The 12,313-nt window shown below is 37.5% G+C and overlaps 1 protein-coding gene across 1 annotated transcript in view; it reads left to right on the top strand.

The window, feature by feature from the left end:
- LOC114051354 (cytochrome P450 20A1) overlaps nucleotides 1-12,313 on the top strand; it is a 44,847-nt gene that overhangs the window by 16,458 nt on the left and 16,076 nt on the right. Inside the window, exons 6-9 of the mRNA XM_027873647.1 lie at nucleotides 2,455-2,533; nucleotides 5,365-5,480; nucleotides 8,971-9,025; nucleotides 11,519-11,639. Of these exons, the coding sequence (XP_027729448.1) occupies nucleotides 2,455-2,533; nucleotides 5,365-5,480; nucleotides 8,971-9,025; nucleotides 11,519-11,639 (371 nt within the window). The remainder of the gene's footprint in view (nucleotides 1-2,454; nucleotides 2,534-5,364; nucleotides 5,481-8,970; nucleotides 9,026-11,518; nucleotides 11,640-12,313) is intronic.

Raw genomic sequence — 12,313 nt, 5'->3', positions numbered from 1 at the left:
TGGTTTGTGACATTTTAAAATGCCAGGCAGATGAATTTGTGTTTTGTTCTGGAGGCAGTTGGGAACCATTGTAAAGGCTGGTCAGAGATTGGGGCAAAATTATTTCTAAGGCCACTCTTAGGAGCCTGTGCTTCCCTACTAGGCAGTAAGCAGGAGAATTGAAATTCTTTTCTCTACAACTTTTGGCTAGGGTGAGGAGGGAAACCAGGGGTGTCTTTAGTACTCCCCTATCTTTGCCCCTCCCCACTCTTTATTGTTGTTTTTAGTCATTTTCAGTAGTGTCCAACTATCCGTGACCCCTTTTTGGGGTTTTCTTGTCAGATACTAGAGTGGTTTGCCATTTCCTTCTCTAACTCATCTTACAGATGAGAAAACTGAGGCAAATAGGGTTAAGTGACTTGCCCAGGGTGACTCAGCTAGTAGGTGTGGGAGGCCAGATTTGAACTCACAAAGATTAGTCCTCCTGACTCCACGCCTGGCACTTTATGCACTATGGTGCCACCCAGCTGCCCATCCCCCACTCTAACCCCCCCAAATGCTTATTCTTTTTTTTTTTTACTTTTTTTATTAATTTATTTTGATTTATCAACAATCACTTCCAGAAGCTTTTAAGTTTTAACTTTTTCTTCCCCTCCCTCCCGCTTCCTTCCCCAAGACAGCATGCAATCTGATATAGGCTACACATATACATTCCTATTAAACATTTTTACATTAGTGATGTTGTAAGGAAGAATTCGAACCAGTAGAATGAACCACAAGAAAGAGAAAACAAAACAAAACAGAAGAAAAAATAGCAAATAGTATGCTTCAATCTGCATTCAAACTCCAAAGTTCTTTCTTTGGATGTGGATAGTATTTTCCATCATGACGCCTGTGGAGATGTCCTAGATCCTTGCTTTGCTGAGAAGGGCTAAGTCTATCAATGTTAGTCATCAAGCAACATGGCTGATACTGTGTACAACGTTCTCCTGGTTCTGCTCACTTCACTCAGTATCAGTCCCTACAAGTCTTTCCAGGTTTTTCTGAAGTCTGCCGCTCATCAAGAAATGCTTATTTTTTTTTTTTGTTTTGGTTTTGTTTTGTTTTGTTTTTGGCTAGGCAATTGGGGTTAAGTGACTTGCCCAGGGTCACACAGCTAGTGAGTGTTATGTGTCTGAGGCCAGATTTGAACTTGGATCCTCCCAACTCCAGGGCCAGTGTTCTATCTACTGCACCACCTAGCTGCCCCTAGAAATGCTTTTTCTTAAAATTAGGATGAGACCATGTCATCCCCTACTCAGAAAATCTTCAGTGGTTTCCTATTACCTTTGGGACAAAATACCTAATCCCCAGCCTGGCATTTAAAGTCCTCAAAATCTGGCTCCCACCCGCCTTTCCACTCTTGACACATACTGCTCCCCTTCACGCACTGTGCATTCTAGTATGACTGGCCTTTTAGCTTTCCCCCTCTGTGACATTCCATCTTTTGCCTTCCTGCCTTCACACACATGTCTGGAGCTCCCTCCTTTGTTGTCCTCTTGGCATGGAATCCCCCAGTCTCCTTGGAAGCAGAGCTTTGGTGTTGCCTCCTCCCAGAGGCCTTTCCTGTCTGCCCTTCCCCAGCACTCTCTCGCTCTTGAAATTACCTTGTGGTGCTTTGTATATACTTGCTTGAATCCACGTGGTATTCTGCCAGTGGAATGACCCTGGAGGGCAGGGATTGTTTTGTTTTTATCTTCATATCCCCAGGATGTAGTACTGTGCTTGGAACACAGTAGATGCCTAATAAATGTTTATTGAATTGAATGACATACATGTGATTAGGACTGGTACTAAACCAATTGAAAACTAGGAAATGAATTGAAATGTTTTCTTTGAATACATAGCATGTTTATTCACTGGTTTTTTTTTATTCTATCTTTCATCATTGGGTGAACTGTTACTTGTTTTGAATTTTATTTGTGCTTTTTCTTATTTACTTTCTATCATTGAGAGGACATGCCTTGACTTCTTCAATAACTGACTTAGCATTCTAGATATTGTGCTCTGACTACAATCAGCACAGCCCATGTCAGGCCTCAGCCTCATGTACTCCCAGATGTTTTATACATTGAAAATGTAGTGAGTGTTTTTTTTAATGTTGATGATCTAAATGTTTTCCTGCTACCGCTGCTCCTCCTCCCCCTTCCTGCTCCCTCTTTTGCTGGATGTTTGGCTTCAAAAGATAGTAGCTATGGGAAAAAGGCTTTATGGGAAAGAAGTTGAAATTATGTATAGAAATGAGAATTTGTGATTGTGTGTAGATTTCCTTCATAGCTCATCCCCAATGTCACAAATATTTGAGAGTTCATTGTATTGTATTTGATGAGTAACTTAACTGAGATTTAAAATATATTTGCAAGTTTTTTCACAAGCAAATTGATTCTGCTTTGCTTTAAGTCGACTCTCTATATAACTTATTTTTCTCATTATCAGGTGTGGTCTGAGATTGGAAAGGGTTTCCTGGATGGGTCACTTGACAAAAGTACAACCCGTAAAAAGCAGTATGAAGAAGGTAAGGTTTTTTTCTTTGTTCCTCAGATGCATTTTCAGTGACCAGATGAAATTACATTGAACGAATACCAATTGTAGTTTATACTCCATCTGTGACATTAGGCACAGAATTAAATTAGAGCCTTTACTCAAAATGATGTTACTTTAGATTTAGAAAATCCTTCCCATTGCTTGAGCACTCCCTCCTTTAAATACACGTTGAGAAGTTAAAAAAAAATTAGTAGTTTTTCCTCTTTCACCCTCATCACTGATCTATGGGTTTTGTCCATGAGAAGTGTATACTTTATGATTCACAAATCAAATTTATAATTATTTTATATCTATTGCTATCTGTATACAAGAAATAACTGGTATTTTGGTGGGACAAGGGCTAGAATGACAAGTTTCACCTGAATAATTGGTCTCATCTCTGTTTTCTTGAGTAAGTCATATAACCACTATAGGTCTCAGTTAAATGAGAGGTGTTGAATAAGATGATCCCTAAGATTCAACATACAGAAAGAGACACAATATTTTGACATGGCCAATTAGGGAATTTATTTTGCTGAATTATGTATATTTGTTTTAAGGGATTTGCTTTTCTTTTCAATTCAGGTGGAGGTAGCAGGGAAGGAAAAAAAATTCTATTAGTTGGAAAAAACCCAATAATTTTTAAAATTAAAAAAAGAACTTATGGGTATGGGAAAAAAATACAAGATGACCCTTAGAATTTTCTAGCTCTTATATGTGATCCCAAGTTGATCTGAATTTAGACATAACAAATTTAGATATCTTGCTATTGTTGGTTACTGCCCTTTACTAGTTTATCAAAAGGCTATTTAAATATTTTTTCTTATTTTTATCGATAAACTTTTGTTTTTAAATCACTTTCACTTCCAAATATATCCCTCCCTCTTCCTTACTCCACCACATACATAGTTCAGCAAAACCAACAGACTTGTTAGCTGTGTCTGACAATAGGTGCAGTGTTCCAAATCCATAGTCCCCTCGGCCTCTGTAAAGAAGGGAGGAAGGTGTATTTTGTCATCTCTTTCCTTGGGCAAGGTTGGTCATTATAAATACATAATATACAATTTGGGTTTTGTTTGTTTACGTCGTTAAAGTCATTGTGTGTATTTTTTTCTAGATTCTGCTTACTTTTCTTTGTATCAGTTCATATGTCTTTCCATGCTTCTCTGAACTTTTCCCTATTTATCATTTCTTATGGCATAGTAATATTTCATTAATTCATGTACCAAACTTAAGTCATTCCCTAATCAATGCGTATCTACTTTGTTCCAATTTTTTGGTACCACAAAAACAGTTACTATAAATATTTTGGAGTACATAGGACCTTTCTCTCTGTCTTTTACCTCCGTATGGCATATGGTTAACATTGAGATCTGGGGCAGAGATAGTAATATAGCAGTCACTTTTTAAAAAATCATTATTCCAAATTGATTTGTAGAATGATTGGATCAATCCACAGGTATATTAGTGTGCCTTTCTTTGTACTTTTCCCTGTTTCCATCTTTTGACATCCTTGTCATTTTGCTGAGTATGAGATGAAACTTCAGGGGGCTTTTTGATGCACGTGTTTTGTTTTTTCTGGCCAGGCAGAGTTAAGTGACTTGCCCAGGGTCACACAGCTAGTAAGTGTCAAGTGTCTGAGGTCGGATTTGAACTCGGGTCCTCCTGACTCCAGGTCAGGTGCTGTATCCACTGCATCACCTACCTGCCCCCGATACGCATTTTTCTTATTAGTGATTTGGAACAATCTTTTACATAGTTGTTAATAGTTTGCAATTCTTTTGGGAGTTGTTTGTTCATATCCTTTAACCATTTGCCCATTAGGGAATGGCTCTTGGTATTATGATTTTTGGTTAATTTCCCATATCTTGAATGTCAGACTTGTACATTATTTGATGAAAAGATTTCCCAGCTGACAGCTTTCCTTATCCTCTTCACACTGGTTTGGTTCATGTGCCCTTCAGTATTTATACTTACACCTGCATAGGCATAATCCAGAATGGTAGGAGACATGTTCAAAATAATGACCCCCTTACAGGAATAGGTCCAATTCTCACGTTGAGTGCTGGTCCCCTTATTGCCTTAAGCCAGTATTCCCCACGTGCCTCTTTGTAGTTAGCTAAATTGGTCCACAAAAAAGAGACTCAGTGTGTTGCTAGGGCTAGACATGAAGCCTTTTCAGCATGGTAGAACCTGCCCGAGCTTATGGTGTGGTGTCATGAACTTCAAGAACCTAGGGTCACTTCCCATAACATAGAGGATGTAGGAATTTGTGATCAAAGTTAAAGTAGCATTGTTTATTATTGCAGAAAGTAGGAAACAAAATGTGTTGCTGAACAGTTGGGCGTAGTGGAATGAACTGTGGTATATGAATGTAATAATATTACATCGTGAGGAATATAAAGAATTCAAAGAAACATGGGAAAATTTACATGAACTGATGCAGAATGAAGAATGTAGAGTCAAAAGGACACTGTACATCACTTTAGTAAGTGAATAGATACATGACTAAAAAGCAGCAAAGATCAAGTCAGACACCAGAAACAATGTTGCTATAATGTAATCAAAATTGTATCACATGTTGTTCTTTTCTGTCAACAAGTAGCAAACTAGGAAAGTGGAAAGTGGCATGTTCCACCTATCTTACTCTTAGGTGGTGTTGCATGAATGTTTCAGGGGAATGTATTTTGTGGGTGATGGTTGCGAAATATCTTTTGTATCGAAACGAAATTTATCAACCAATTAGCAAATAAACAGATTTTCCTTAAAACCTTTGTTGAATTAAATTTAATTGAAAACCACTTCTTTGTATCTCTTCTTAAGCATTAATGGAAATAGAATCACTTTTAAAAAAAGTCATAAAAGAACGAAGAGGAAAAAGCTCCAATCAACATATCTTTATAGACTCCTTATTGCAAGGAAACCTGAATGACAAGCAGGTAATTCTGTTTCACTTTGTTGTATAGTTATTTGTGTATGTAGCTTATCTCCTCCATTAGACCATGAACTCTTTGAGGGCAGAAACTGTTTTTCATTTATATTTATCTCCCGATCCCTAGCTTAGTACCTTGTGTGAAATAGGTGCTTAGCAAGGAAATAATGATTGAGGTTGTTCTGTATTTACCAGATTATCAGCAACTAAATATCCATATGTAGTTGTGCTTTTCTTTACTGTTGATGAACCTGTAAACGATGGCAGTTCATAAGCTTTTGTTGTTGCATCTTCGTGAGCCAGGACAGAATTGAAATGATTCAGTTCTTGCCATGAGACAATATTGTGAGAGTCTAAGGACTCTGAAATGGGCATGTCCTTGAAGAAAAAGGAAGGTCATTGGTTCTGAACTTTAGGCGCACAGATCAATCTGAGGACCCATCTTTTCACTTGCTGATTGCTCTGAATGACTGCACTGCCTTAGTTTCTTCACTGTTTACTTTCACAGCAGAGAAATGACAGATTATACCAGACGCTGTTTCTATAAAGGAACATGAAGTGATTTGCATCCCATGGGCCTCTTCTCAGACTGAGTGGACATCTCAGAAAACCATAATAAAGAATTTATACATAAGGAAAGGAGCCCAGTTTAAGGCCAGCAAGATTATCAATACAGCTCGTAATATACTTTTTTTTTTTCCCCTTGAGACAGGGTTAAATGACTTGCCCCAGAGTCACACCTAGAATAAACTAGGTATTTATTGCTTCAAGTAAGGCAACACAGTATTTAGGTGAGGGTTTTTTGCTTCCTTTTTACTGTATGTATTTTATTAAAAACATAAACTCACCACCTCCATGAGACTGTATTCCAAAACTTAACCGTTGCTCAGGGATTAATCCTGGGTTCTCAAAGGCAGTGTAGCAGAGTATAATCACCACCGTGTTCTACTGGACTGGAAGGGTTCTGAGTATATGCCCAGTGATCTACTGTTGGTAGTATCCAAGAACCATCCTAGTTAAGTATGGAGAGGCGTGGGCCAATAAATTATGAATTCTTTGTCCTTAGCCATCAGTGAAACAGCAAAAAATACCAGATTTTCCCCAGTTTGGTGCAGTGCCCTTTTGCTTTCACAGCAACGATCCCTATCATGTCTTGCAGATGTAGGTGTACCCCAGACTCAGTCCTGGAACCTCTTCTATTTTCTCTTTATGCTCTCCACAATCCTCCCATTAGAATGTGAGCTCCTTGAAAGCAGTGACTATCTTGCTTTTCTTTTTGTCTCTGCAGCTCTTTGCACATAGTAGGCACTTAATAAATGCTGTTTTAATCATCCATTCATTCATTCTCTTGCTTGGTGACATCACCACCTATAGGTTCAGTTATCTCTGTACAGACAACTCCCAGGGCTCTGTATTCAGCCCTACAAGCTCTCTTGGCATGCAGCGTTTCGTCTTTCATTTCTGGAATGATCTCTTTACCTCTGCCTCTTGAAATCCCTGGATTCTTCCAATTCTTAACACAAATACTACCCTCCCACATGAGACTTTTCCTGGTCTCCCTCTCCCCTACGGCCAGCTGCTTATACCTTTTCCTCCCTTCCACTTTATACCTGCTTTATATGTGTTTTGGATATTCCTATATATGTACATGTTGTTTCCTCTCTTAAAACGTGAGCTGTTTGAAGGCTGTTTTGAATTTGCCTTTGTATCTCCTGGGCCCAGCATAGTTCTTAGTAAATAGCAAGTACTTAATAAATACTTGTTGATTAATTGATTGATTTCTTCACTAGCGCTATTGAAGGTAGGTGATTCCAAATAGAGAACCCAAAAATATCTCAACAGACTAGAATTATGGACTGGATCTAATAAGATGAATGTTCTATACTTGGGTTCAAAATATCAGTTTCAGAAAATTTGATAGAGGAGTCTGAGGTGGCCATTTCTGTGAAGAAACATGGGGGTTTTAGTGAATTTCAAGCTCAATCTGAAGGATGAATATGACATGACAACCAAAAATTTTAGTGATATCCTACCTTGTATTGAGAAGTCTCATGTCCAGAACAGAGAGGGTCCTTGTTTCACTGCATTTTCTGACCTCATTAGGGCTTGTCTGGACTTCTATGTTGGTTAGAGGCACCACATTTTAGGAAATAACTAGATAAGCTGGAGTATGACCTGAAAAGGGCAACAGAGTAGTGGAAAACCTCAAGCTCACACCATGTGGGAAAGGATCAGTTGAAGGATCAGAGAATGTTTGGAGTAGAGAAGGCTTGGAGGGAACATGGTGGCTGTCTGTGTTCAAATGCTAGGAAGGCTTTCTTATGGAAGAGGCTTTAGCTTGGTTCTGCTTGGCCTTGTGGAGACATAAAATAGGGGAAAGCTACAGGGGCAAATTTGGTCTTGATGTGAGGAAAAACTTATGATTTGAATTCTTCAAAAGGCTACATCAGGAAGTCGTGTTTCTCCCTCACTAAGATCCTTCCAGCAAAGGCTGAACGACTCTGTTAGTGATTTTGTGGGGAGGATTCTTGTTTAAGCATGGATTGGCCTTGATCAGGGCGGGTGGGAGGTTCTTCACCTGAAGTCATGAATTTGCTTTTTTGGATACTTTGATAACTGTATTTCAATATAATTAGTTTCTTTTGTAATTCTTTTTTTTTTTTAAGGCAGTTGGGGTTAAGTGACTTGCCCAGGGTCACATAGCTAGTAAGTGTCAGGTGTTTTGTCTGAGGCCGGATTTGAACTCAGGTCCTCCTGACTTCAGGGCCGGTGCTCTATCCACTGTGCCACGTAGCTGCCCCACTTTTGTAATTCTTTGTAGTTTGATTCTATATATATTTAAAAAGTTATTCTGAGAAGGGGTCGGTGGGCTTCAACAGACTGCCAAAGGGGTCTGTGACTCCTTGTCAGAAGAAGACTTCTTAAAGTCCCTTCTAGATCTTACTTTTGATACTCAGAATTTCTGAGAAGTAGAAGAAGCAAGGAGTTTTCCTTAGGATAGCTTCCAATCTCAATAAAATTCATCTGCCGTAAAGCATAGGATTTGGGGTGATTGGGAACATTCATTATGGGAAATGAAATAGGCAGGCAATAAGAAAGTTTGTCAAGCAGCAGTGAGTGTCCATCTGAGATTATCTAGCAATTTATCACGGATAATATCAGTGCAGTTTTGTGATAGCAATTCTCATCAGTGCAGGAGAAAGGCAATCAGATGGTAAGAGGTTACCCAGTATTGAAGATTAGCAGTTTGGGAGTTGCTGAATGTTGTAGGAGCAGGGGATTCTACCGCAATGGATAGCAAATCATTAAAGTGATTGGTGTTAAAATTGGGTGTTTAAGGCAAGTGAAGTCAGAATAAGGAATGAAGAAGCATGATAATTTTTCCTTTTCTCATCCCTGATTTTGTGCCATTCCAGTTTAGTTTAATTTATTGTGGCTTAATGTGGGTCATCCTTAAACATTTTAATTCCACTTCTCTGAACTATTTTATTTTCTAGATCCTAGAAGACAGCATGATATTTTCTCTAGCAGGATGTGTTATAACTGCTAACTGTAAGTAAAGAGTTTCTTTTGATTACTTAATCAAATAAGGATTGGTAAAGTTATTCAAAAGCTAGTCAACTATTCAGTTACTGTCCCCTTAATTTTTTATAACCCTCCTTAGTCCTTCTTTATTTTTTATTCTTTTTTTTTTTAAAGAAACTGATACATACACACACCTTTATATCTACAGCCAAATTAGGCATTCCTCTGCAACTGCAAAATGTTATAAATGTCTTGACCCAGCTTCACAGATTGTGAATTCTAGTTCATGTTTTTAAAATGAGCTTTTTGACACCTCTCCAACTGGAGCAGTGAGCCTTTCAATTTCCTGCTGATCCTTTTCTCTTTGACTCTTATCCCAGCCTGCTATTATTAAGGTCTACCAAAGAGAGGATGTAGGACACAGAAATCATGAATTGAAATAGAACCCTTCTTGAAGGAATTTAAGAAATACTTTCATTCCAAAATGTGTGATTTGTGTTCAGTGTTCCCTATTCATTTTTAGAGCAACTGTTCATTCATATGCCATATATTAAATATCCAAGAAGGTAAGGAAAATGCCCCCCAAATCATATTTGTAACCATAGAATAATAGATTACATTCAATTTCTTGATATTCAAAAGGGATTTTCCTTACATCTGAAGAATATGCCCAAATTTTAAGTCATCCTATGAATATTGCCCTTAAATTTAAAAAGACCATTTTTGACCCTGAGAAATTTACCTAATTACTGAAGAAGAAAGTCAAGATAGGAAAACAGATTTTGCAAAATAATGTCTATAGCCAAGTCTGTTATTTTTGACTAGGCTTTTTAAACAAGTTGGACTATATTCTATTTAGAGGGTCATAATTATCTGTTGTTATCATTTGCAAATCATACACTGACTGGTTGACTAGAATTGTACAAAAGATCTGATATTTTAAGATTACTTGTTCTTCTTATAAAACTACACCCTTTATTTGGCCATTCAGGGTATTTATTGAATGTCCACCACATGTGGAGTATCTTTACTGAATATAGAATTCAGCATGTTGTATAATCTGTGTGATACTTAAATTATAAAAACCAAAATTCTATTATTTATTCAAAAAAGTTGCAGTAAAGAGGCACATTTGGTAAAAATAGTAAATAATATGATACATGACTGATATTCATATTTGTGAGCTTTGGCTTTAGGTAAAGAATAAAAAGAATCATAGACAATAACTTTTCACCCAAAACTGTCTTGCTGTTGAAATTATTGCAGGCAGTAACAGCTACAGGCACAAAGTCAAATCTGAGAACCACTAGGAATCTTACTGTAATGTTCCCAACACCTGGCACAGGGCCTGGAACATAGTGGGCACTTAATAAATGTTTGTTGATTGATTGAAATTAGGTGAAAGTAAACCAGGAGACAGTGTAGGAAGTTATCATTATATTTGAATTGAATTAGCATAAAAGCCCACAAGTCAGCCAAAAGGAAATTAGAATGTAGCACTAGAAACTGGGAAACATTTTTTTTTAAACCACATGAAGACCCTAGGGGGGAAAAAAAGGAGAGCTCAGTAAAAAATAGGTCAGGGTCAATTTAGACCTTACCCAAGAAGAGGGGTGCTTTGCTCCCAGGTGGTCACATTTCTTTGAACTGTAGTATTCCTGTGGAGAGGTTGTAGGATGTGATTGTGCCCTATAGTGAATAAAATTAACTCTCTTTTCTACCTCAGAGTAGACATTCTTTTTGGGAACTTCCTCTAAGCTCCATTTAAAGGTGGTTCCAGAAGACACTAGCTACTATTTGTAAAGTTGGCAAGATGAATGCCAACTACATCCAGTTTTATATCACACCTGTGCTAGGCCAATTTCTGAATTGACCCATTTCCCCATTCCAAATAGATGAATCAGTTTGCCCCCCAAGGATGCTTCCATCATATGCCAACGATAATTTTATAAATTCACATATCCAGGAAAAACAAATGAGAGTTCATTTCATCACACAATCAATCACAGATTTTGAGCTAATTTTATCTCCCATTAAAAATTAAGCTTTACAGATCAGTCTCCTATGAGTTTGGTTAATGTGAATCATTTAACCAATCTGTAGTCTTAACAAGGCTCGTGTTCCACACTGTGAACCAGAAATAACCACTGACTCTGATAATCCTCCCCCAGCCTGAATATTTGACTACATTTATTATTATCACTATTTTACCCAGATCAGTTTTTTTAATTAGCAGATTCAGTTTAATTTGCCAATTTCAAGAAAGATTCCAGATTGTAGAATCTCATTTTGGCAACATTCTGTTCATAATCATGTTCTCTATTCAATCGTCTTCTCGGCATGTCTTATTAAACTGTTATAGTCAAAGCTCATGATTTTATTTTGGGCTGGCTTTTATGCATCTTCTGTATCAGTTCAAAAAATAAAGCAAGTAAGTAAATCATTTTCCTATTCTCTCCCTTCCTCCCCAAAACAGAAGTTGCTTCTTCCATTGCATTGTTACCACTTTTTCTTTCCTAGTATGCATATGGGCAATCTATTTTCTTACTACATCAGAAGATGTCCAGAAGAAATTGCACAAAGAGCTAGACCAAGTTCTTGGGAAAGGTCCAGTTACTCAAGAGAAAATTCATCAGCTCAGGTAAAAATGCAGAAAAAGTAGAAGGAATAATTAGAAAACAAGTTTTGATTTATTTCATAACCTGATTATTACTTACCCAAATACTGGTATATTTATATGTCAGTATTAACTACTACTATGAGGGTTATTTTTTCTATCTTAAATGGATCATTTAAATCTATTTTTTAACTTGTGATATATTGCTCTGGAAAACTTTGAAGTCAGTTATGCAAATAAGCAGCTACCCAGTTGCCATAGGTAACAAATAGAGATACTGCTACTTGAGTGGCTGATTAGCAGGACAAATGCCCAAGGGACTGGGATGGGCAGGCCTAATTGTAATTTAGAAAGTCACAGTTAGGGAAAAAGCATCATGAACCCAGATTAGTAGGACCTCCGAGCCTAGCAGGTTACTCCTGGGCCTCTCCTACAGAAGGGCTATAAAAATTTTAAATACGCTCTGTTCTTGAGTTAGTAAATAGTTTGTTTTGGCCTATGTATGGGAGGTTAGGGTAAAAACATGATTATAAAGGGGAAGAAAGATTTTAGCAGATAGATATGGAACTAAGGGGTGGAATGTATAAATTATCAGTCACTCTACTCCTTGATTTCACTTAGTAGTTTTTCTTTGTGACAAGGGAAGGTTTAATTCCTGGGAATGGGGGTGGGAAGGTGCTATATTCCAAAATTACTAA

The sequence above is a fragment of the Vombatus ursinus genome, unplaced genomic scaffold, assembly GCF_900497805.2.
Source record: "Vombatus ursinus unplaced genomic scaffold, bare-nosed wombat genome assembly UNPS02014802.1, whole genome shotgun sequence".
NCBI classification, from domain to species: domain Eukaryota; kingdom Metazoa; phylum Chordata; class Mammalia; order Diprotodontia; family Vombatidae; genus Vombatus; species Vombatus ursinus.
This window is presented reverse-complemented; position numbering and strand designations above follow the sequence as displayed.